Source organism: Pogonomyrmex barbatus, unplaced genomic scaffold (genome assembly GCF_055798465.1).
Source record: "Pogonomyrmex barbatus isolate J1 unplaced genomic scaffold, ASM5579846v1 scaffold12, whole genome shotgun sequence".
Lineage (NCBI taxonomy): Eukaryota > Metazoa > Arthropoda > Insecta > Hymenoptera > Formicidae > Pogonomyrmex > Pogonomyrmex barbatus.
The window spans coordinates 1,078,934-1,106,191 of record NW_028297108.1 but is presented as its reverse complement, the minus strand read 5'-3'; the positions used below and the strand labels follow the sequence as shown (position 1 = coordinate 1,106,191).

The window sequence follows — 27,258 nt, the reverse complement described above, 5'->3', positions numbered from 1 at the left end:
GTCACGCCACGAGCTCTCTCAGTGGCTCCTTACTTCTCATCCGAGAAAGAGCGAGGGTTCGGGATCAGCAAAAATTCGATATCAGCACGCGGGAAACGCGCATCGCGATAAATTTCGAGAGCGGAGGAAAACGGCTTTAAAATCGCATAATCAATTTTCGCGACGGCTTTCCACCGCGTGATTCCGCCGGGCCGCGAGCGCGGCTTAATAAAAATTCATTTTGTTAACGGAACGAAAATTTCGACACGTTTTTCTCGTCGGCGTACGCACGGCACGGCGCGCGGGGACAAACGAAATTATTACATAATTGTTATTCGCACCGGGCGTGGAAAATTAAAGCGGAGTATCGCGAAAATAAAGCGGGACACGAGCCGACGAGCGGATCGCCGATTCAGGCCGAAGTGCCCAATAACGGAGAGGCGGTCTCTCACTCGTCCCGGGAAATCGCTCGTAATTCTCGTATCGGTGCAAACATCATTTTTGCGCTCTAGGGGCCGCGCGAGAGAGCGGGTTCTCAACTCATGCAACTCGTCCGCCCTCTCTCGCAAAAGCGCGTCGCGATAATAATCGCCCGCGCGAATAACAATTTTCCGCCGCAGTTTTCACCCTCGAGCGCGCGTGTACGGCGGCTCTAAAAAATGGTACAAAAATCGTCGAAAAAGAGTCGATACCAAAAATCCGAGCGCTCGCAGGCGAGCTTTCCACACCACGCTGAGCAAAAAGCGTCGAGAGCATCGCGCCGACATGTTCGCCGAGGATTTATCGTGCGTTATTATTTTCCGCGAATAATTATGAGATTCGAATTAACGCGAGTTTTTCTCGCCGCCTCGGCACTGCGTTAGACCGGCGCCGTCTTCTTCGAAAACCGACCCGATCGTTCGTTCGTTCCCATTTGACGCGACAATCACGCTTTCTCGCCTCGGCGCGACTCTTGCATAGCATTAAAGTCACTTTCCTCGCGCGCGCGGGCCAAGCCTAATTATAATTATTATTATTATCGTAGCGCGCCGTGGAACCAAGTGTGGGTTACCCTGCCGTGATCATCGTCATTATCTCTTTATCGTCTCTCGCATCGCATTACCACTCTCGTTTACATCGGATGCATGCCTGTTCATTATTACGATATCCGCGATAAGAATCGTTCTTATCGACTCCTCGTAAAAGGAATCCCGGGCCGCACGATTGTATCCATTATGTGGAGGAAGATAGTGTTTCTACCCAGTATTACGGGACTTTCAATTTCCCATAAAATTCCCAAAGGCTATATTTTTCTTCCTTGATCAAATATGTACATTATTTTCCGTATAAATTAAAAACGGCGTTTTCCTTTTCCTCCTGCATCGCATTCTTACATTCTTGAAATCGTAATTATCTAGAAAGAATAAAATTATACGTTGTAGGATTAGAGAGGGAGAAGTTTCAAGTATTACCGTAGCTTCGCTACAACAATAGATTCGATTCGCGTACACGGTATAGAATCGCTTTGTGATCGACTCCGCCGACGGACGTGAATCGGTCTCTGTCTATCGCGCGGTGGAAAACTGTTGTCTCGAATTATATTCCGCTTGGTATTCTCTCTCTCTCTCTCTCTCTCTCTCTCTCTCTCTCTCTCTCTGTATTCCGCGATGCATCGCGACCGACCGGACGGGATTGCGACCTCGCGACACGCGCGATTTACATATTTCGGCGTGCGTTTGACCGATAATAATGTTTCACCCCGTTTTCAACGAATGGCTCCATTACCGTTGGGCCGAGGCATCGTGGAGTTGACTTTCCGTTATTATGTGCTTTGAAAAATCAACCGCCCACGCACGTGAGAGAGCGTGCGTGGCCGCGCGCGTATCGTCGTGCACACAATGCGGCCTGCCCGCACACAGGGCCACTTCTCTTTTGTGTCGCCCCGTACATGCACGCACGCACGCACGCACGCACGCGCACACGTACGAGCGAGTGGCACGGTAAAATAGGGGACGACTGTAACTTTTCACAGAGGCGGCGAAGTCTGCGCGAGCCATTGATCATCGGTCCGCCGGGTATATATACCGCGTTGAGGGGTGGTCGTCGGTCGCTCGGCTGAATTTTGGCTATTTTTCGGTGGTCTGATGTTTGTTAAAATGGATATTTTATTGTCGTTTGTGCCATCCACGGCCACTCCATTCTTCCGCTCGCCCGCGAAAGCATCGCGCGCGTTTTCGTTAAACGATAAATCAATACCATGCAAATCCCATAAAGCGCGCTTTCTCGGCCGGCGCTTCCATCCGCGCCGCGCGCGCGATTTTCTCGCTCGCTCGCTCGCTCGCTCGCACGAGCGAATTCTCATAATTTTGTATCCGACACTGTGTCATTGATACTGTGACATTGTATTAATTGCCTAGCGTAATCTATTATTGAATTTTAGGAACGTATTTACATGGAATTGATGAAACAGAGATCACGTAGATTCACTTTGAATGTTATTTAATATTTCAACAATGTACATGCTGAATGGGAAGGAAAGAGAATAAATCTTAATTTTATATATAAATATGTATAAAATATTCATCACACAGAATATCATGCAGCGGGGAGAAAAGTACAAGTTTCTTTGGACATACATACATATCCTGATATACTTTACTTCTCTAGCGAAAACTCTTAGAGGGTTATTTAGACTTCGATTTCAAGTTTCCAAGTCGAAAAAAATATTTCTTCGTTTCGTATAAAAATGCCAAAACACGAGCGTAAAGAACAATATTGGCAAAAGTAACAGGGGGAGCGACCGCGAGGCATTCTTCCTCAGCCTCTTAATAACCTCAGGGAGAGGAAATAAGGACGAGGGACCAAGTTAGGGTGGATGGCATATTCTTGCGGGGCGGGGTGAAACTTCGTCGGCTTTGGTTAAATATTTAAGTAACAGGGCATTTCACTCCCGGGAGTGACGTCGTGAGACTGCCATCGGGGGAACGAGGCGGCCCCGGCAACACCTCGAAGCGCCGTCGCATCCCTCTTATCTTTATCCGTAAGATATCTCGCGAAGGCGGCGAGAGGATGACGGCCCCGACGAAGTCCAATCGCGGTTTTATTACCCTCCTCTTGGAAGACGGTTTAAGTACGTTTCTATGTCCCGCGGAAATTCACGGTGCGCGAAAATGCCTTTTGAAAATTTCGACCTCCATCACACTGCCCCTCTCCCTCCCTCCCCCTTTCTCTCTCTCTCTCTCTCTCTCACTCTGCCTATTGGTTCCATTGTCTCACCACCTTCCCTCGATCCATTTTTCCTCTTAATTTTCCTGTCTTTCGGCGAAACTAATTCGAGATTAATTCGCGCCTTGCCGCACGCACGAATATCGCTTCAATTAAAGCAATTAGAAATGATAGAAATTGAGAGGCACGATAAAAGTGACGTTAGGAATTTACAACTTTTGCGCAAAATAAGTCGATTAAAATCCGTGGGTAATGAGCACACGTCGGGTGATTAAAACTGATTCACGTTCGGACGAATCGGCGGGAATTATTAACCCGCGAAATAACCGATGGGTAACGGCATTTAAATTAACAAACGGCACTTTTATTCGCGCGCGCGCGTTTAATCATATTAATAATTCAAAGTTACCGCACCGAAAGGTTGCCGGCCGTAAACGTTTGTAACTCGCCGTGTAATTCGCTACTCTGCTATCGACACCCGCCGTTGCGTTGCGTGTAATTTACGCGGATAATTTACAGATTTGAAACGAGCCGTTAGGCGTTATACCTTCAATTAAAAGCGCGTAATTCCGAGAGGCCGCGACGGGGCACTCGAGCGCGCCGAAACAGTTGTTGCTTCCCGATGTGCGAAGTGTCGTTGATGTTTCAAAAATGATACTCCACTCGATGTGCGATGGTGGTATAATTGAAAAATCAGTGAAGCGCCCTCGACACCCGTTGGGCCGCGCCGCGCTCGTCGAAAAACGCACCCTCGCACGCGCGTGCACTCGTGCTCGAGTGCACTCGTCGGTCGATACCTCGAATTGTTTTTCTCTCTTCGAAAAGCCATCCTCATAGCGTGCCCCATATGATTTTTAGCTCGTCCGCGTCCGTCCGCCATGCTCTTCGCCCGGCGATTAAATACGTTTCGCAATTAGCGCGAAATGACCGTTTCATTCTCAAAGATAACGTATTGATAAAACGAAACGTGGGTTTCGGACGCGAGGCTCGAAATCACAGTAGGCGAGGGTGTAGGCGCGAGTGAAAACGACCGAAAATACAAAGAGAAAATAATAAAAAGAGATAAATAAAATAAAAGGGACCTTTGTGTGCTTCTAGCAATTAATTATCCACTCTATATGCTAATCGCGCGTTCGTTCGTTCGTTCGTTCGTTCCGCAGAGGCGTGCCATTGTCTTCTGAAAAATTAGAAAGCCCATTTACGGCTTTCTATGCGGTCTCATTAATTTGCGAAAAAATTTGCGCAATACCCTTGTGCGTTGGAATAGTGCCTCTTCTCCCCTCTTCCCCCGCTCCCTCGCCCTTCCATGTAAATCGCGTGAGTGCCGCATCCGTGCGATCCATAACGTGTCAAGGATGATCTACGCCCGTGTGTAAGTACGCCGTGTCGAAAAGAAATTATTTACAGGTGTATGCGTGCACGAGCGCGTGTCGTGTTTATGCAAATAGCGCGAATAGCGGCGTGGCTCTCGCGGTCGGACACGAATGCCCGAACGACGTTTCGCGGCACTTGGCGTATTAACGAGCGGCATCGACATTCATCGTTAGCCAGACGCTAAAATCGCAATATCATAATGCGGCCGTTCGTGCGCGCGCGCGCGCAACGAACGGTCTTTTAAAAAAGCGTAAAACGTTCTCTGCGTCTCGCGATGGCAGGCGCGACACCGCCTCAGGCCGCCAAACGCTCGGGCCATAAATCGCGCACTCCGCGCGATTGTTGTATTTCCAGCTCGTTCAGTTCGTTTCGCGAGTACAGTTCACACAAGCTATTATATCAAAATGTTGAAAAATACGCGCTCCCCGCCGTCGTCGCATTTTTTTTTCGTAAGTGAAACCCTATCTCTCGTTTTATCTCGCAAAGACGCATCCGTCGTCGGATGCCTAATTAATAATCATAAAAATGAAGATGGAAAAAAAAAATAGCTATTTTATTCAGCTCGATATGGTATACCTCCCGCCGTCCTCGAGCGGTTTAGGGCGGTATTTAAATCTTTTTGAGCGTCCCAATTACGGCCGCGCTTTGCGGCCGCGCCGCGTCGGAACTTTAATGGCGATGAATCCGGCGATGATCAGTGTAATCCACTTTCCACCGCGGCGATAATAAATAATAAAAATTGGAAGCGCCAAAAAAGCGGCGAGTCACGCTCAGAGCGGTAATAATATTTCGGCACGGCGCACCGTGCCCCGGATTGATCGGTCTGCACTTAACATTTGCGCCATTGCCGCAGGTGCGGCTACAATTTCACACGTCATTATTATTTGTTATCATTTAATTAATCGCCCGGGCAAGCATTTATTTATTTACGGTGCGCGCGCGCATCGATCTCTCTTTCGTCGTCGTGTTTCGCGAATGTGCACATCGAGAGCGAGAGTAGGAGAGAGAGAGAACGAGGGGGCGAATTAGCACGGCCGCGTCGCGACCGCATTAATTATTAGTACATGCTGAAACAAAATTAGGCGCTGTCATAGGCGTAATTTAATCGCATGCGGGTAACGGTGTAATAAAGTCGGGCGAATCGTGTCGATCGATCTCCCCCGCGGGGAACAATTACCGGAAAAATTTGCCCGCTCGTTTCGCATTTCCTTTCTCATTTCTGCTTTTCAAACGCCATCCGGACGTATCCGCTGTACCCGATTTATTATTAAATTTTCATCGCTATCTCTATTTTGATTAATGCGTTTGCAGGTATCAGTTTTCGCATGTTAATCGCCGTTACCTTTATTAATTTGGCTCTTATTGCACCGCCTGATGTATTTTTATAAATTTACAAATTTACTAGGAGACTTGTGCGTGCTTGGCGTTTAAATGATTTAATTTTTTAATTAAATACGTATACTTAACTGAACCGTTTTAGTCATACAGACAATAGAGAATCAGAGGCGCAGATACGATCGGGCAAGATCTTGATCGCCTATTTTTTGAATTTAATTAAATAAATTAAATAAATTATTTCTAAACTTTTGTTCGTAACTACGGACCGTTTACTTACGGATCCGAAGATGCAGTAGTTAAATGCTAATTTTCTAATTTTCCCAGTAATATCCTAATGATAATTATAAATCCGTAAAAAATTTTTGTTGCGAAAAATATCATTATATATTATAAAATATTAAATTATAACGACATATGGTGTGTGATATAAGCATTTACCTTTATTTATATTAATTCAAGAAACAAAAATTTTTCCACACTAAGACCCCGTCCTCCCCTGACTGGAATGCTATCTTGTTTGAAACATATATATCGGCTTTGATTATTGTTTATTGTTTATTATAAAATAATATATTAATATTATCTCAGCCAGGGATCGAAGCTGGATCTCGCGCTTGTCGGACAGATGTCTTATCCTTCGACCACTGAGGCATGTGATAATATTTATCGCAATAATCAGATAAATAACAATATGAAGAACGTTCAGTAATGCCGATGTGTATATATAATTAAATTCATATATATAATTGGACTGTTTTAATACATCATACAAGCAATGTATTTTTTATCAGTCTCAAAACTGTTTGATTCTTCATCGATTAGAAAGTATTTTTAAATAAAGCGGATAAAGTTGCAGACAGTCGAGAATTCTCCGATATTAAGGCGGCACAGAGTGACATTAAACGACTTCACCGTTAGTTTGAGCAACAACTTCCTCGTCTCGAGGAGTTTTCATCGAAATCAACTCGATTCGATTTGAATTCTGGATTCCGGTCCGATACTCGCCGTGATCGGCACGCTCGCTCGGCATTCCAGGATCGAGCCTCGCGCTCGTTCGCGTCGGCCCGGCCGAGTATCGATGTGCGTACAAGGCGATACGAGATGAGGGTACACGCACACGCGTGCGTGCGGATTTATACGCGTACACGCCGTATATCGCGGCCGGCAAAAGCGAGCGACCGAGCGAGCGAGCGAGCGATTTATTACGTTTTTGCGGCGGGCTCGCCGCGCAATACCTCGTGTCGCGGTAATTGAATATCTGAAAATGTCAGGAAGCATATAAGTCTCTGCACGCGGAGTGCACACGGCGCAGAGGTCATTGCGTTCGCCAAGTGGAACGCCATTCTTACGGGACGTCGCGTTTTGGGCCTCTCCGTCCTCGTCCTCGATAATGCAATATCGAGCGTACACTTTTCCTCACTCGGACGCGTCATTATTCTCGTTCTGTGAAATTGTCGCGCCATAGGCGTTTCCATGTTTCTTCGCGAGCTAGAGAAAATAAATTTAAAAAAAAAACAAAAGAAAGAAAGAGCGGCCGGGCGAAAGAAATTCAAATTGCGATCCCTGGCCAATCGACACGCGCGGCTGTGCGCCTCCTCATTGATCGACCGGCGTGGATTCGAGAGCGTCCAGCGCACAAATCATCCTTCGATCGTCGGTCGGATGCACCTTCTCGGTGGAAGCAGAAATTGCCGACAATAAATAATAAACCGAACCGTGTAATTTGAGGTAACGGCTTTTCTCGCTCCCCTTCTCCGCCACTCTCCTCTCTCTCTCTCTCTCTCTCTCTCTCTCTCTCTCTCTCTCTCTCTCTCTCTCTCTCTCTCCCTCCCTCTCTCTCCCTCTCTCTCCCTCTCTCTCCCTCTCTCTCCCCCTCTCTCCCTCTCTCTCCCCCTCTGATTCTCCTCTCGCTCGCCACGTATACACGTGGACGACATGTTGTTCGTGGCGCTTCGTGAGGAGACGCGTGCTACGGCACGCACAGGTGCAAGCCGAGATTACACGCTCCCTCGTGTAAATTGCGCGAGAAGAAATATTCTCGCATCGCGAAAAAAATTGACCGCGGAATCGCGATGAAAAAAAAGTATCTTGATCTGATCGTAAATATTTTCGCCTTTCAAGAGATCCGTCCGGCTGTATAGCGCCAGCCATATGAAATATATCGTTGCATAATTCATAAATTTAATAATAAAAAAGTTGTGAAAAGTCGTGAAGATGAAATGTGAAAAAACGTTACAGGATCCGTAAAATTTCCTCGATCGAATCCTCTTTAACCCTCGATAATAGTTATCACACCTTTGAAAATAGTATTGTTCATTGCACGAGGATCGCTCCTAAAGCAGCAACATTATCGAGAATGAGAATCGCGGATATAAAATTATCGCACACTATTATAGCACGGCTAATTACCACTGTGATCTATATTCCGGCTAACGATACGGACGCTGTATAGCATGTAACTCTCTCTCTCTCTCTCGTGCGCGTGTTATCCAATAATGCTTATTAACCGTAAAATTGTTCGCGTCGTTTTAAGCTGTACAACGTCGTGATCTCGCGTCGTGTCCGCGAGATTTTTTTCTCGATTCATTGTAACGGACAGCGCGAGCCTAACGCACTTCTTCTGTACATCGATCTTCCGCATACTCTGTATTTCTCGCGAGCTCGAGCGTTTACTCGCGAAAAGCGTGTGCGAATATCCAGCCTGTTACGAGGGTCAAAAGATGGCGAGGTGTACTGAGCCGTAAGATATTTATCTCGTACCCACACGCGCCTCATAAATTCGCGCGTCGCTGAACTTTTATACTTCGCCTTTAATACACTTTACGCTACGCGGACGGCCTCGCCTCGCCTCGCCTCGCCTCGCCTCGCCTCGCCTCGCCTTACCTTGCCTTACCTTACCTTACCTTACCTTACCTTACCTTACCTTACCTTATCCTTACCCCGTCTTATCTTTGGCGATTGGAACCGGTATAATTCCGGCGAGCCCAATTTTCGACGTTATTTACGCGGAATAATGCATTTCACGCCGATTGCGCTATGCATTTTCCGTTTGCCACAAATAAATATAGCGCTTTATTTATGGGTCTCAATAGCATTTGAATCTGGATTCACTGGAAATTATATATGCCGGAATGAATTTTGCTGTCGAACGTAAATTTACATTAACGCGAACTTTATCACGTCGTTTATATTTCGCGGTTGATTATGTTGCGGATTTAAGCGTTAATAAAATGCATTTTTTGAGGATATAGGACTCGCACATAGGAATTTTTACGAATAAATCACTTCACTCGAGCGTATTGTTTTACAGAGTGACGTTCTTTAATATGCGCGCGATTGTTTTCCGCAATTGTTGTCATCGTTCCCGACGTTATTGTTTCCTCCCCCTTCCCTCCCCCCCCCTCCCCCCATTTGAAAAAGCGCCTTGCGCGCGCTCGACGATAGCGAAATAGCCATTAATTAGTCCGAGAGTCGGCACTGATCTTCTAATTAGCTCGAAAACCCGGTTTTGCTTTCACCGTCTCCCGTCTCCCACGTAATCCGCGACTGCGCCGCCCTTTTCCTTCGGTGTTTCCTCGAACTTGTTAATTTATGAATGAAGCGAGCTGCGAGTTAACGAGCAAGCGAAAATAAAAGTTGCACGCGCGGCGAGTGAAGTATAGTTTGCGCCAGACACATTTTAATCTCGTGCTCCTCCGCGCGCGCGTGTCCTCCTCCTCCTCTTCTTCCTTTTCTTCGATTTCTTCCTCTCCGCGAGGTCACATCGCGAACGAGGAAACATCTTTCATATTTTTTGCGATTGTATTTTTCGAAATGTCCTCGCGCTCCGGCAAACATACGCGACAGCATTTTTCATGGGAGAACTATACATCATTTTTACTGAAGGGTTATTTATTACATACTTGGCCGCGCTCTCTTAGAAGCGAAACGCCGCTCGTGTCGTGCGGAAAAACACGTAACAGAAATAAGAATGATCGGCGCCGAAAGGATTGTCAGATAACAATGAGAGACGGTGGGGCGAGTAAGGCAATTTCCGACACCGTGTAGAATGCTCGGAGGGTGCGTTGCGTCGCGGTGATCGGCTTTGTGTCCTGTTCCCCTCTCGAAGGAAAAGCTTTTTTTCGGCGCTCCTTCCACACCGCCTTCTCCTGCCTCCGCCTCATCCTGTTTCAATCTAAATCCGCTTCGACGCGTATAATTCTATCGACCGATCAAATAATTGAAACGCTTTAATTCTCGATGCATCCCCGCGCTCTCCTCGCCCTCGCGCCCGGCAGCCTCTCCTTTATTCGCCCTATGTATCTCGAAGGGTGGTACCAACAATATCCGCAATACTGTTTTTCAAGGCCAGACGTGCCCTGTCATTATTGCTAAACTTTTCAAATTGAAATTGTAACTAGGATAAAGCGATAATAATTGTATTCTTATCGTGTCGTTGATAAAGTAAAAAAAAAATCTCGTAATTTGTTTAGCAAAAAGTAAAAAGGTAAGGTAAAGTAAAGGTAGTAAAGTAAGGTAAGGTAAAATAAGTAAGGGTAAATTAATTTCCTGATTAGATATAATTGATTGAGATATAATATCTTTGATAAACTATTGCATAAAATATTTTATATTATTATGTATAATATTTATGTAAAATATTTTATATTATAAAAATGTATAAATGTTGAAGTCTCTTTTCCGCGATGCTGATTAATCTTTTCAGAGTTTTGCCGTTTATTTCAGGAATAGCTGTCATCGAAATAGAAATATCGCATATTTTAATAATTATGTGTGAAGGAGTTATTAATATAATAATAATAGTAATTAATTGCAAGCATTTAAGCGTTTAAGTATTTGCTTCTACAAGGACTCCTCTTTTCCTTTTGAATATTTTCAAAATTGTTTCAGATAAATTTTATAAAACATTCTCATTATATTTGTTTTTTCATTGAAAAAGATAAATAATAAATTTGATAAATCTTTAAATTAATAAAAAAGATCAAATAAAAAATAAAAAAAACATTAGGGAACATGTATATAATGTTCTAGTACTATAAATAAAGTGACATCAATGCGTATACACGCGAGAGAAACTAGAAAATCCGGATTCACCTTCATCGTATTTTCAATTAACATCCGCGTTGTTGGTTACACGGAGAAAGATCGACGAGAAAGAACGGCGACGTCACTCCGGTGGAAGAAAGCGGGACAAGAGGGGGGTTGAAAAGAGAGAGGCGGTAATGACGCGTACCTTCAATCCCGAGGGCGCAGTGGCCCCTCGGCAGAGGCGGTAGTTTTCGGGGGCGAACCCACCACCCCCTGCCCGTATCCACAGAGTATACAGTACATCGAGCATGTAACGTCCCACTGTCAGCCGACCCCTACCGGTCTTCACATACACACACACACACGCGCGCGCGCGCGCGCGCACGCACACATGAATACGCGCGATACGTTTACACGCGCGCAGAACACGCGCTCGCCCCCGAGTGGGGGATCTGCCCTATGATTTGTAGCAGTGCTATAATGCCTCTAGCCGGCACCCTCCTCTTCACCCTCTCACGTCCCCCGCTCCCATCGTAACGCTTCCCACCCTCTCACCCTCCACGGAAGCGTCCACGAACACGCCAGTAGAACGGAATACATGCGCAGCTCTGTCCCCTCGCGCGTGTAGCGACATGTAGAAACGGTTGCCGTTTCGAGAGCCGGCTACGAAGCCAAGCGCGAGAAATGCCCCCGGTTTCTTCGGTCCACGCTCCGGCGCTTCGGCATCGGGGGAAACTTTCGGGTTGGAGTGTACCATAATTTCGACCCAGATATTCTCTCTCCCATTAGAATTATTAAATAATTTTATGTATTATAATCATGAAAAAAAGAGTTTAAATATATTTTATTGAGCGGGAGCAGAATTTTCGCGATATGCTTTTAAAATAAAAATCTACTTTGATACGTACTGTGTGATTTTACAATTTATAATTTAGTAGCATTTAGTAGCGGTTATAATAAAAAATTATTAGTCTGGAACGATATTATCATGAAAATTACAAGGTGGGCTGACGTTACGCGGATCGAATTTTGGATCGCGGTCTCGCGATACGCGCGAGTCCGTTCGCTATTCGAACGAGGTTATTCGATGACATTATCGCCGACGCTCGTCCGGATGAAGAACGGAACGATGACACGCGATCGTTGCGATTTAATCAACGTGGAAAATTAACTGGTTGCATAATCCGAAATGCATAGCGCCATTTTCGAGCGCGCGCCCATTATCAGCGCACTCGGACGTTATGATTCCGCGACGGATTCGTCCAGATTTGACGCCGATATAGATACGGTGCGAAAATTCGACGAAATCGTTATCTTAACCGAGTGACGAATTCATGTCTCTCTCTCTTTCTCTCTCTCTTTCTCCCTCTCTCTCATCGCGTGATGTTTAAATTCCCGGTCCAATGATTTAATCGAATCGGCGCTCACGGTAATTATTCCGCCGATGAATTTAGTCGGCCGCTATCTCGTTGCGTGATTAATAACGGAAAAACGTGTCTATTCGCGTGGCGAATACTCGTGCATAAAATTTATACAAATCGGAGTCGGATCTGCATACTTTGCCGTAATCTAACGGGACAAGAATTAACGATTATTATAAAAATTAAATTTGACGAAAATAATCCGGGGTTGTTTGTTTTCGCAACGTCTATTTCGGCGATCATTTCGCCGGATTGCGGAGTTGAGGAGAGAAAATGCGGAATGCGGATGATACGCTTGATTCGTAAAAATCTCCCCCGGTGATGCTGGCAGTTAGGTTGTAAATGTAACGCGAGTCAGGAACTCGACGAGGCCTTCGACAGTTTGATCCGCACGACAAACGCACGACGGCGAGGTTTCCGTTTATTGGTACACCCGACATACGGAGCCGTAAAACTCCCGAAGATCAACAAGAGGACGAATTTATGGCAGTTTCGTAGCAGGACTGCCGCAAAGAGGAAGGAGGTGGAAAAGAGGGCGAGAGGACGAGAGTGTGAGATTGGTCGGAGAGAACGTTGATCGTGAAAGAAATTTTAGCCATATTGAAGAAGGCCAAAGTCGTCGGCTATCGGGCGTCTCAGAATTTATTTTTGTCCTCTGAAGCGAGAATAAAATTATTAATTTAAATTATTAATTTAAAAAAAGCTGCTTATAGTTTAAGTTAAAATTGAGGTAGTGAAGGCTGCAAGTTTTATCAATTAAATTACAACGATGTCTTTTCGGTTGATCACTTTTGTAATTATTAGAATAATTAAACAGGCTTTGTTTTTGATATCTACGCGTGTATTGTAAGGCGATAAATTATTTTCGACGAAGTTTTTATGATATATCCATTTACCCTGAACACACGGAAATCGAGTTAAGATGAAACGCCCAATAGAAAGATGAAAAGGGAGCAAGAGAGACGGCGGGGGTGAGTTAAATCGCGAAATGAAGATGGCTTTACTGTTGTTAAGCGAACAACGGAACGAAAGAATCCGATGGTTGTTGCGAATAAAAAGAAGATGAATGATACGGTGATATAGTTACAGGACAAAGATGGCCATAATTCGACGGCACGCTCGTCAGTGTCTCTCAGCTTGTGACAACTTGCTTACTATTATTCGTTTTGATCACATTTTATACTTTGCGTGATACCTAGAAAAGCTAACGATCACTTTATCTACGATTACACATATCCTTATCAAAAATAAAAATTATCTCATAGTTGTAAGAAACGTGCGAGTGTTAGTTATATTCCACGACGCCCTCTTGTAATCGTTGAATACGCTTAATATAGGTTCAATATGATTCAATAATGAAATTCTTCTCGATTACTTAATTTAATGGTTTCTTCGAGGAAAGATAATTTCAATTTTTCAAAGTGTGCAAGACGCATTGAGTGTCGCTGAATATCGCGGCGGGTTTCTGGATTTAAAGGGATTCCTCTCCTTCGCTCTTTCTTTTCCTCCTTCTGCTTCTCCTCTTCCTCTCTCTCCTCTTTCTCCTCTTCTACTCGACGAATAGCTACGTACTTTACCAAGCGACCGAGCGAGCGAGCCGAGTTATTAAATTTTTAATGTGTCTAAGTTGGTACAGTCTCCCTCTTCACCTTCTTTCATTCTCGTTTCTCTCTCCAGCGACTCGACCCCACCGACTGAGCGAGAACGAATATCGGAGGGTTGCCCGGAGAGGGGTCGGTAGAACGAAATGAGAAACAAGGAAGGGTGAGCGAGAGAAAGGGAAGTCGAGAGAGGGATCTGTGTGTTGTCTGTCGCAATAAATTTATGAATTGTTCCGAATTATACACGGAAGCTCTCGATCCAGTTAACGTACGCATTGGGGGTGAGCTCGAAGTTTTTCAGTCTCTGAATTTGTCGGTTACGTGATACCGTCTAACAATCACACACAATTGAAGTTTAAACATATTTTTAGATATAGGGACGGTTGCCGCGGATTTGGAAAACCAGGAAAAATCATGAAAATTTAAATCGGTTAGAGAAAACTGAGAAAAGCCATGGGAATTTAAATTGGCCAGGGAAAAAACCTGGGAAAGTCAGGAAAAAATATAAAGAAATCTGGAATACTGAACTTTGCTCATAATTCCCTTAAATGCTTTTGTTCTAAGAAATATTTAGAAAGAAATTTTTTTTATTTAATCTCTCTTTTGTCATTCAACTATATTTCTTTCTCAATACTCATTTATTTTTTGTTAACTTGAAATTTGCATTCAAGATTACATTACATTACTAGATTTCTAAAATTGTGTGCATCCGAAGCTACTTTTCTTGTACTTTCTGTTTCTAAATGTCAAAATTTAATATTATTTGGAAAATTCTCCACTGTCATCTGTAAAACATGGAAAAGTCAGGGAATTTTAGAATTCATTTTCTGTGGCAATACAGACGATATCTCACTCGTTGATTCAAGCTGTTCAAAATGGAAGCGTATTTTGGAATATATATATATATATATATATATATATGTGTGTGTACATTGTGTCGCGTTTAATATTAGCGTGTTATGCTTAAATTTTTTCTTTTAAAAACAATAGGGATATGTTACTCCCGTGTCAGACTTGTTCGCGTAACTGGATAAACACAAGATATCCATCCGACGACTATGCGTTCGCATTAAACACTTGACGTTGGTGTCAAGTGACGGCTGCCAAGGATTGTTTGCGTGTCATCTACGTAGAACCCGCGAACACCTTACCGCCACGATCGTCTCGATGATAAATCGATAGGAACGCGCGTGCCCCGGCACATTGAATAATAGCTTCCGGATGTTTTGGAAATTCTAATCGTCGTCCCCGATGCTAAATTATTCGCCGGAATAGAGGACGGGGTTATCGAATATTTAAGGATTATCGTCTTGCCGTAAATTGACACGGAGCTATTTCACGAAGCACGTCCCTACTTCTGTCAATTACCGTCGGTAATAATTCGTCCGTTTTTAGGTTACTCAACGTTAAGCGTTCGATTTTGCCAGGGACAAATTAAATTAATTCCCTTCTCCGGATTTGGAGGCGGAGAATAAGAAGGTACCGGATAAATATGAGGTCACATCTAAAATAGACGTCTTACGAATTACGAACTTATCTCGCTCACACCGGACTCCCCGGCATCTCATCCGAGAGTACATCGTACATCGCGATAACGAAAAAACACGCGTAGTAAGCGCGGACAGACCGAGATGGGGTGACGTCAGGTCCGTCAGCAGGAGAGTCGTATATCTGCGGACGAAACTTCGCGGGAAAGACACCGGTCGCCATCAATTCGCGGAAGTCGCGATGAGATTCGACGTTCGTCTATCTAAACGATGACCGTCGGGATGTTCCACCGCGTCGCGCTACCGAGGGTTCATACTCTACTCACTTACGTTTCTCGCTGGAACGCGTCTTTAAAATCCGAACAAATTGACCGTCGTAAATTCCGAGCGTTTCCCCACCGCTTTTCATCACCGTGCGTTTCAACAACGAGCGCGAATTGCGGCACTTAGTTCGGGAAAGGGGAGGGGGGGGGGTCCCGAATTTGAGTGACGGGAGAGGAGTGGCGAGGAGGAGGATGGGGAGGAGGGGGACGGTGGCGACCACTGTTAAATAACAATTACAGCGACAACGGAGGGAAAGCAGCCGCCGAAATGTCCGTGTAACGTCAACCGGCGGTAATTTAACTGCCGCCTCCATAAACAATCGTAGCCTGGGCCATAATTATTATTGTGCGCGCGGGCACAGGGCACAGGGAACCACGAGCGACTGGAGCACATTGTATGCGCGCTGCGCGCAGCGTCAGTTAAATCGCCATCGTTAAATGTCCGGCTTTACGAGTGTCGTTGAATCGACGTTCTGTTCGTTATCGCCGCAAACTGCCTCTCCCGCCCTCCCATTCTCTCTTCCTCCTCCTCCTCCTCCTCCTTCTCCTCCTCCTCTTCCTTCTCCGCCCCGCGCTCTCTCCTTCCCCTCTCTCTTTTCTTTTATTCTTTTCGTTATCGAAGTCAAGCGGCGAGTACTTTTGCGTCATCCGTTGCGTGGGAGACTTCCGGCCGTCACTTTAAAGTGTCACGTCGCGGAAGTCCATCGCGAACGCGTCTTAACTCACGATGGACGACGGCGATTCTACGAAATCGGTCAGATGAAATTTTTCTCGTGAAAATTTTAAAAACCATCGAAATTGATGCGATGCTATATAAAATGAGCGCGCGCGCGCGCGCGCGCGCGTGTGTGCATCCGCGGTACACTTCAAAGATGTTTCAAGCTTTTCGTCAGATCTGTACATATGCTTACATAGTGACACAGTAAAATATACAGAAGCCGCTGTAGGTAACTAGGAAGGTCCAAGGAAGATACATACGGGCGAGTTGGCCTTACAAAATTTACATTAGCCATGGGAAACGAGCGATGTCCTCCCCCGGAGAAGGATCGATGGACGCGTTTCCATTTTAACGGGACGAAGGTTTAATACATGCTTCTGTACGTGTCGCGAAGAGAGAAGAACGTTTTCTCCTTTCTGCTACACGGGAATGACATTGATTGTTCTCGTTTCTAAAGCAACGATATAAAAAGTTACGTTCTCGGCTCTCTTCCAAGTTCGGATTCTCGACGATTCCACCTCTCGGCAGAAGTTGCTCGCCGTGTGCCTAATGAATCTTTCAAAGTACGAAAGATGCTCGCGCTCTTTTTCCCCGTGAATGCCATAAAGGGGTCGGCTCTCAAGAAGACGAAAATGGTCTGTCGCGTTGTCCTCTTTCGGAAAAAGACTCGCTGTCGATGCGGCAGAGTTAAGGCTCATTTATACCGATCACTTTCTAAATAACGTCACGTCGACTTTGGAACGATTTATAATAAAATTTAAATATTATAGATTTATTATTATTTACAATAAAATAATTCAGATATTTGGAGAGAGTAAGATCACGACGATGCTGTTCCAATTAAAAATACTTTTAATTTATCGATATGCAATTTAATAATGATTATACAATTTCCTATTACATTTTACAATTTTTTTTACTGAAAAAAAACTTTTTTAATTACATTATGTTTTATAATTGCTATCAACTTTAAAGAGATATGAACGATGATAAATATTTTTTTTAGAAGTTTAAAAAAGTCTTTACTTGGATGAATGTTGCATCGTTATATGTACGATTGAGTCACGTAGCCTTGACGAAGGAAGGGCGATGCATTCCGTTTCTCTCCTCTTTGTTAGTTCACGAAGAAATCTCTGATGTTCGCAGCGAAGTCCATTCTCCAGAGACTAACGCATCAATTTGCCGAGTGGTCTTCGTAAATAGCTTTGCGTTGTCGTTTCCGGCCGCCGGAAGCAGCGTCGTGAATAATCAACACCTTCCGTAGATAATTAGTTCCGCGTAATCTCTCCATTCTTATATTGTAACTTATATTCCCATGGTATACGAAGGCAAAAATATTTCTTTCCGAGCGACAGATGATGATTTTTCTCTCGCAATTCGCATTATGTCGATATTAATACAAGACGAAGAAATTAAATCGCAGGTTAAAATGATATCGCGGTCATCACTGATTAATTTCTGTCCTTTTATTTTTTGTTTCAGGTAAGTCCAGTATTGTCGAGAAACGCTACGAGAACACTTCCGTGCGAGAATCGTGATCGCCAACCGCACTCACGTGAGTCGTCCGCTCGATTCCTAATGTGAGCGTGAACACGTGGGCAGTCGCGATCGTAAGCACCGGGCGTGCTTAATTCATTCAACTTTCTAATAGCGCGCCCATCCGACGACGCTCGCCATTTTCCGCGCGCGGGCACGGCCGCGGAAATATTTGTCATTTCGTGTTTATGCCGCTTCTTCGTACGGCATAATGCGCGGGCATTTTACATGTTTACCTAGCCGACCCGTTAATCTTCGACCGCGCCTCGCGGAACGATCTGTAAATCTCGCCGAGAAATCGTAAGATTCCTCGGCGTCGTCGAGAAAGTCGCGACGTTTTACGGGCGCTCCCCCCCCCCCCCCCTCCTCCTTCTCCCTTATTTATGACGCGAAGTAATATGTAATATGTGATCGTGAATTTTACACACGCGGGATAGAACGCGATAATAGAATGGTAAACAATTTTTAATATCGATCACGACGGATATCGCGAACCTTCCTCCCTCTGTCTCTCGTCTCTCTCGTGTCTTACATTATGACACGATTTTGAGTTTGCATTTTCCCCAATTTCCCCAATGGCTAATTACAGATAGCAGAAAACCTATTAATCTTTCTTGCGAAACTTATGTATCTCACTTTCCTTTTACGGCGGCCGAATTAATTTCCGGGTCGGCGAGTGCTCTGAATCGATAATCTAACGGTACCGGGACGCTGTGTTAGAGATCGGTTAAATATCTAAGCGTTGTAACGCCGCGCAAGAGTGCTTATCTGCATTGTAGATCCTTTGTTTCCGTCACGCTTTGTTCGCGACAGATAGGAGATCGTAGAACGGCGGGATCAATGTCGGGGGTGAGATTCGCCTGGCCCGCTAAACCGAATGGCTGAACTGACGCTATTTTTTTCTGCGGTCTAAAACTATTTGATTCTCGAATAGATCGGGCTTAAAACCAACAAGCTGTCAATCATTGCCCTTCTGTGCGATCTTGCTGCACAGGATGCTTTGGAAGATCCGCGCTCTTAGCATTAATGGCGAGTCATCACGAGGGAGATATATTGGCAATCATCACGGGGCGAACAATTCGGAATAAAGTGACGTCCCTTACATAAACATCCCATTTTAATGCGCAAATAATAATAGAATTGCGTTTTGTTAAGCAAATTAATGATTACTGAAAATTAATAATTAATGATCGCAAAGGGCGCGTTACGACCACGCCGTTATTCCCGTCGAAAATGCGGCGAACTGTTTCACGCGGGGTACGTCAAACGCAATGCTCAACGCGCGTGAAATTTGCGGTAAATAACATGTTTATTTTATGCAACTGGTGTACGGCGAATTATTTGTTGTGCGTGTGTCAAGACGTGTGGCGGGATAGGTGGGAGAGCCTTGATTTTAATTACGCGTTTATGCAAATTCAGAGAAATGGTCAACTGCGGAATCTCGATGGAGAAGTTTAGATAAAATAAAACGGTTATTAACAACCTGATTACAGGTTTGCGATATATATTCTCAAGGGGACCGTTCAACGCCGGGGAAGGTTATCCGGCGTCTTTTTTCCTTGCCGTTTTACTCCGTATCTCCACCGCTCCTTTGTCTCGATTGGCACGCGAACGCCGCCGGAGCGACAGGCAGGCTGCGCCAGTTTTCTGGCTCGGTGATTAACCCTTCGCCTATCGACGATAGCGATCTTTTACAACTGTTTAGCTAAAGCGTGCCGCCTACAAAAAGTGCGCATAAATGCGCCGTATGGCCGTCGCCGCTGAATGGCCAATGCGAGAGTCGAGTTTCCTCGAGGATCCTGCTTCGTTCCGTGAACCTGACTATCAGTTTTTCTCTTCTCTTCTTCGTCCCTTACCTTATACCTTCGTTTTCTCTTCTCTCTCTCTCTCTCTCTCTCTCTCTCTCTCTCTCTCTCTCTCTCTCCTCCTCTTCCTCTTTTCGGCTTCTTCTTCTTTATTCGTCTCCTTCGAGCGCGTCGTTGTCGGCGACAAGCCGTCTGGCTGGTTCTCAAGTCTCCTTCTCGGTATTATCGTGTTAGATACAAAAATCGCCCGAATGCACCACCGCGATGCATTCTACCGGGAAAGAATGTCCACTGCGTCGACGCGTGGTATCTCTTGGATAACGTCGTCTCGTCCTACTCGCTTGTTCAATCCTAGCTATCAATTTCTTCCCGCTTCCCTCGTCCACTCGTCCCCTCCCTCTCCCCGTCTCTCTCGTTCTCGCTCTCTCTCGCATACACACTGTTTCTCTCTGTTTGTCTCTGTTTCTCTCTGCACACATTGCACTACGTTGTGTGTCGGCGGCAGGCGGTCTGGCCAGTTTACTCTTCAGTGGCTAGTTCACCCCTCTCTCTCTCTCTCTCTCTCTGTCCCTCTCCCTCCGCCTATTCTCATTCCCTGTCTAGCCGTTTGTTCTTCTCTCGCGCACCTTCACCGTCGCTCTACCCACGAACACGTTCCGTACCTGTCCCTCGCGCGTGTGCGATACCTGCGCCTTGCGTGCGTGTGCGGCACTACGTTCCTCGGCTCCGGCCGTCTCTTTCGCCCGATCACCACACACCAGTCCTTTAAAACCGGTACAGTACCGATAGAAAATGTATATACCGCCGCAAACGCGCCCTTTCGCCGTTTAATCGTTTCCCTCTCCCTCCCCTCCCCTTTCTCGCGGACAGCTAGATCTCGGCGCAATTAAGCCTTGAATTCCTCTATCGGGGCAGAGTTCGATTAAAACGGATGGGAAAGTTAAACTTTCTACTCAATTCTTAAAATTTTATTTTTTTGTTTCTATTTTCTATATAAATATACGCCGTTACTCCAAAACGAGGTTAACTGTAAGATCGTTATATAAATTGCTCTTCGAAATCTTGCGATTCACCGTTGATCATCATATGCAGAATTCTTTCTAGAGAGAAAGAGAGAAGAGGAAGACAAAACGATTCGTTTCGCAATGCGATCTCTACGCTCGATCATTCCACGCCGTACAGTCCGGCTCGTTAAAAGTGAACGTTCTTGTTCCGCCTGTTTCCAGCAGAGTCGTATGCGCGACGACGACGACGACGACGACGACGACGACGACGACGACGACGACGACGACGATGACGACGATTATACGTTACGCTGCGCCTGTATGTAACGCACGACGGCGGTGGCTAGATTGAAATCGGTACGGAGAAGAAACCGAGCCGAACTGGTTGCACATGAATGGAACCATAATCATGCGGGGACGACGAGTCGCATACGCTTAGAGAGGGTCTTTGAACGACCAGCGAGAGAAAGAATGTAGACGCTTTTTCACCGCTTCTCTTTTCCTTGCCCGGCCGCATTCGCGATATAAATTCACGCCCGCCTCGAATGGATCGAGATTTTATCCGATCGTAAATGTCGGTCGATCTCGCAGCGCTCTTGCGCTAATTCCACACGCGATCGCGAATCTGTAATGTTATGTTTCGATACATTCGAGAAATTACGCCCGTTACGATGGAAATTAGAGCAGACATACATATCGTGATTGGAAAGTTTATGTACTTTTATTGAAAAGTTTGCTTGGTTGAAATTTTTGTATTAAATGTTCGATATATATATATTTAAATATGTCTGTTAATTGACCTTGACTAATTTAAAATGTAAAATTATTAGGGCAATTTTAAAAAATGTTAAAGTAACACAACATTCATGTATTTCTAAAATTAAAATGTTATTTTAATTAAGAGTTTGAATACTTACAAAACAAAAATAGTTTTTATTTTTAATTTTCTTAACATAAAAGATATGTTAATTTTACACAGTGTTAAATTCGAAGAATGAAAATTGAAGATTATATTTTCTGTTGAAATATTAACATAGAATTAATGTCACCATTTAGCATATCTATATTATGTTAATTTAATACAAAATAAGAACCATTAAAGGATGTTAAGGACCATTTGGGACATGTGTTATGTTAAATGTAACATACACAACTCTTCTTTAACAGTGCGCGAATTCATTTGCGAAAGAGAAAAAATCATCCATTCGTGATTTCCAGATTTAATAATTTATTTTATAACTCTCAACTGTGAGTGTGGAATCTCTGGAACACCTGCCACCATATAATTTTGTCCAGTTATATTTCTTTTTTTTTTTAGAAAAACAACTTGATTCTGGACACAATTAATGCTGAAAAAGAGACTACAGCAGCAACTATATAAAGTATATATAAAGTAGACAGCAATTATTTTTATTTTTCTTTTTCTACATTCAAAAATAATAATTATCTGTAAAACTCTACGTTTACTAGTACGTAATATTCATGATTAAAAGTTGATTAAAAAATGTAGGTTAAATTTTTTTCTTCCTAAAGAATTTTCTGCCTATGTACAACAATTTTTGCAACTTTCCAATTTGTAATCGGTAAGTCGAGCATGCGAGTAAATAAATATACATGAACGCGTGCCTCGAAGCATCAAAACGTCAGCACACGCCAATTATTACACAATCCGTATACTATTTCATCTCGATTTTATCGACAATCGCTCAAGCCGGTTTCGACTTCTTTATTATCGCAATTTGCAGCGGATAGAAGAAGAAAAAAAAGATCAACCTGCCGGTGACGTGGTTGAATTATTGCACGTCGCCGCAACTTGATTCGAAAGGACTTGTTGTCATCGTCGTCGTCGTCGTCGTCGTCGTCGTCGTCGTCGTCGTCGTCGTCGTCGTCGCAAGCATCGAGATATCTAGGTGAAGGTGTGCGATTAGGTACTTCGCGGTCCGCGGCGGTGGTGCGTTTTCGTTGAGCAACCGGCAAGGCGCGCGCATTGATCTCGACGGGAATTCTACATCGCTCACTCGCCTCGTTGCTCGATTTGCTACCGCACTTCACTTTGCGATCCGATCCGGATCGACGGCGAGCCACCTACTCGTTAACTGCGCGTACGCGTTACCGCATCGATCGCGCGATTAGTATCTCCATTATATGGGATGGAGGAAAAGGTAATGGGAATACGCGCGATATCCCATTATGTCATTGAACCGTAAAATGCGACGTTTAATTCTGTATATTACAATCTGCGGCTTGAATTTCATGCACATAAATTGCCCGAGTGATAGAAACGGGGAATTGCAACCGACTGTGTGTGTGTGTGTATGTGTGTGTGTGTGTGTGTGTGTGTGTGTGTGTGTGTGTGTGTGTGTGCGTGCGTGCGTGCGTGCGTGCGTGTGTGCGGTGTGTGTGTGTGTGTGTGTGTGTGTGTGTGTGTGTGTGTGTGTGTGTGTGTGCGGTGTGTGTGTGTGTGTGTGTGTGTGTGTGTGTGTGTGTGTGTGTGTGTGTGTGTGTGTGTAGCCTTAAAATACACGGACAAAAAATTCTAGGGGTTGCCACAACAGAATAATAATACTATTTTTGGCCTGTCCGTACAAAACAGTTATAGGAACTCTGTCTAGTACTCTGAAAGTGATCTGTACGATTGTTCCAACTATAGTGAGGGCAACAACTATATAATTGTTATAATGATTATTTCTAGCTCCTATAACCATAATAAAAATGTAACTTAAAAAATGTTTTATTTTGAATGTTATTTTTGAAAATATGGAATAGATTGTTCAAATTTTATGCTTTGAAGATAAAACTTCCATAATTATCCACAGTTAATAATACACAATAATATGCAATAATAAGCATCATGATACCACACATTTTATTTTATGTGAAAATTCTTCGCAAGTTGGTGGTGATCTTTCCTTTATCTTAATGGAACTGAATTCTTGATGTTGTACTCTACAAATATATCCTATAGATCTCTCAATCATACTATTTGTTCTGCAGACCACATTAGAAAGACAGCAATAATTCTTCGGTTAAGGCAACCGTGAAAATACTTTAACCAAATGTTACTTATCGTAAGACGGGTTGTCAGAACCGTATAAATGGGCGTATATCTGAACAGCTATACTCAATAATAAATAATATCATTACAACTTGAATCCACATCTATTTTCCAATCTTAGAGAATGTTATAACAATCATAGTAATTTTTTTATCGCGCAGACATATCTCTCGTTTCAAACCGTTTGCCGCTTGGCGTTCCGGAATTTTCCGACCGTGTCTCTTACGCAAGTCTTGCCGAAGGTCCGGATTGGGATATCGCGGTGATTACCGCAATTGGCCCTGGTTACAATTGACCTCAGACTCCTCCGTAATGCTCGCCTTGACTTAAATCTCGCTGCGAGCTGACTTCGCCGATCGCCATCGCTGCTACACCCGCGGTGTCCACCGGCCGCTCGCGCGCGCGGACGACCCGCTTGCACCGAGCCTCTGCCGCTCTGGCTTCCCTACCTGTTGCACGTCGGACCAGGCTGGTTTTTCCTCGGGTTTAAACTTCCGCGTTTCAACTTTGCGTCACCGAGAAGCCGAGCTGCACGCGGCGCGTCTGCAATTGCGGAGGCTGCGGACGTCCGTTTAATCTCACCCGTGTCTTTTTCGAGTTTCGGGTATCTCGAGTGCCCGCGAGATCTTAAACGCCCCCGCGCACAGTTCCCGAAATAATAAGTACTTTGGGGTTGTTGCGCGCCTCGGCCGTTTCTCGGGTGTTATTTTTACATTGTTTTATTACGATATTCGATGCCGAATTCTCTCGGAGGAACTCCGAGGCCCGAAACGAGCGGTAAATGATGACATCGACGAAAATAATATCTCAGATCTTTAACTTATATTTGCCTGTATATCTATATAAACAAACAATTAAATAATTAAAAATAGACGGATGCGACTCATCGAGAGCTCATCAGTCGCGTCTAAAACGAGCATTCCGATCTTCTTTGTTATCGTCCCGTATTACACGGCCATTGTTTACGAAAAATCGACCTCGATCTCTTCTCTTCTCAGCGAGTCTCAGACTTCTTGAAAACGTTCGCACGCACGAGAGAGAGCGAGCGAAGGTCTGCCGGACCTTGACGGCCGCTGTCGATGCAGCGGCGGATTCCGCCCGCGGAGAATCGATTCCGTGCGCCGCGGAAGTCGGAACAAAGGAATCGATTCACCCAGTGGCGGCCATCTAATCCTCACAAAGCGCCTCACGTCGCCACGAAGTCGAAGTTTACTTTTCGTGCTCAAACATAACTCGGGGGCTTTCGGAAGCGCGTTTGCACGGCGAACGGCTAGAGACGACGGTGGAGCCGAGGGGAAGGGACCGGGACGAGGGAGGAGGGCGGGCGGGCAGGGGAGGGTTAAACACACATAATCCACCGTTTTCCGCTGTAACTCGTAACTCTCGCTCGTATTTTCCGTCGTTTCTCTCTCTCTCTCTCTCTCTCTCCCCGGTTCACCTTCCTCCTCTTTTCTCCCGCCATCTCGCTTCGCTCGGCCTCCTCTCTTTCCCGAAATCCCTCCGCGGATAAACTATTTCTGTATTCCCGCGACGGTGCCCAACGAGAGATGAAGAGAGAAAGAAGGCGTAATGCAGCGGGATGCGAACCGCATCTTGGAAGCTTGGAGAGAATCGAGTCGCAATTTGACGAGCGACGCGGGCTCGTTTTTTTACGAGCCAGTGGCGAATTAATCTTGAAACAAGAAGGCTTTTCCAATAGAATCTTCCTCGATAGAATTCTTCGCTTGAACAAGCGATCCTTTTCTAAATTTTACAGTATATACCTTGATAAGATGTATCTCTCTTTCTCTCCTTTTCTCTCTCTATTTATCTTTCGTATTAATATAAGATTTTTCGATTTCTTTGATCTGCCAAGTATAACGGTTTTTATTTTTATTCGGCGATTGTTCTCTTGAAAAAAAAAAAGTTGCAACGTTGTGCAATTATCTTTCGATGTTAACGAGAACGCAGAAGGGATAGGCGAATTTTTCCGACTTTTGATAAAATGAACAATTAAAGATTAAGCATTTCGCAAACTCCTGACGAAAGTTGCCGACTACGAGAAACGGCTGGTAGATCGATGGTATCGCATCACGGCTGATGGCTTGGAAATAATGCCCGATGCTACGCCGAGGTATTTGACCCCTTGTAACGAGAAAAAAAAAATGAAACGGAAAGTAATAGGCGATTAAGATATCGCGTCGATCCACGATTAATGATCCAGCGTGAAACGAGGGGCAGATAGGCAGCGTTGTAAACAACGCTCGCCCCCTCGAATCAATATCCGACTCGGTTTACACTTTTCTATGATCTACATTATTATCGAGCGAATGTTATGCTATTAAATATTATCTGGGACGTTATGCAAGCTTTTGCATTGGCTCGAGTAATCACGAAATAAGCGCTCGAGTTTAATTGCGTCGAAAATCGACGAGAGGAAATGATGGTGCTGCGCACCAGTGTCATAACTCGATCGAATGCTGGAAATGTCACAAAAGAGATCGTTACGATACGTTACATCGGGAATGTAAATATCGGGAGTCTGGACGTCAATCAATGCCAGACGCGGTATCGGAGGCACGAGTTTACATCATTATGCGAATCTCGCTCTCCGCTTCTTCCGAAGGCAGCCTCCCGATCTTAATTCCCACGATTTTTTTTTACCGCGCAAACGTTACTCGACTCTCACGCAAAGAGTGCAAAGCTTGCACTCTTCGTCTGCGGCGAAGTGCATACGCGCGAAAGACTGCAAGCGTCCCTCGTGGGGTCGAGCCTCGAGGAACGGCAGAGAAAGAAAGAGAGAGAGAGAGCCGCACATACATGGATAAGAGACTTCTACGGGGGGAGTAAGCACACTTGCTGTGTGTATCGTCTGGTGGAGGGGTGTGCTGGACCCCAGCCTCCTCCGTGCTGTGTGCGGTGTGTAGCCTATGAGTCGAGTAACACAAAACCAGTCGTCTCTCTACTGGCTAACCAGCTGGCCGTTGGTTTCTAATCCTTTCTCTTTCTCTCTCTCTTTCTCTCTCTCTTTCTTTCTCTCTCTCTCTTTCTCTCTCTCTCTCTTCCCTCCGTCTCGATTGTTTCCGCCGTGGGACATTCCGCGTGGCGAGTGCGTTTCGCAGTGGGTGTGCACGCCGTCGTCGTTTCGGAAATTCTGCCGTCAACGGGACAAGTCCCTTAATGTGAAAAGTGCGGCGGCAAGCCGATCGGGAACGCCGAGGGAAAAACGCTACGCTGCAAAACTGTGTATGTGTGTATTGTGGCGGATTCGTGCGTGACACCGTGTAATATAATTGCGTTCGCATCGACGCGAATCCGTCGTATTACGAGATTCGACCGGCCCGTCGAAAGTGTCGACGGGACGAGCCGTGTGTGCGCGCGCGCGTGTGTGTGTGTGTGTGTGTGT

The 27,258-nt window shown here is 45.0% G+C and overlaps 1 protein-coding gene across 1 annotated transcript in view; it reads left to right on the top strand.

Moving 5' to 3' along the window:
* LOC105425642 (uncharacterized) overlaps positions 1-23,179 on the top strand; it is an 86,938-nt gene extending 63,759 nt beyond the window's left edge. The window contains exon 6 of the mRNA XM_089071715.1: positions 22,137-23,179. Coding sequence (XP_088927841.1) covers positions 22,137-22,199 — 63 coding nt within the window. The 3' untranslated portion in view covers positions 22,200-23,179. The remainder of the gene's footprint in view (positions 1-22,136) is intronic.
* Positions 23,180-27,258: the final 4,079 nt, after the last annotated feature.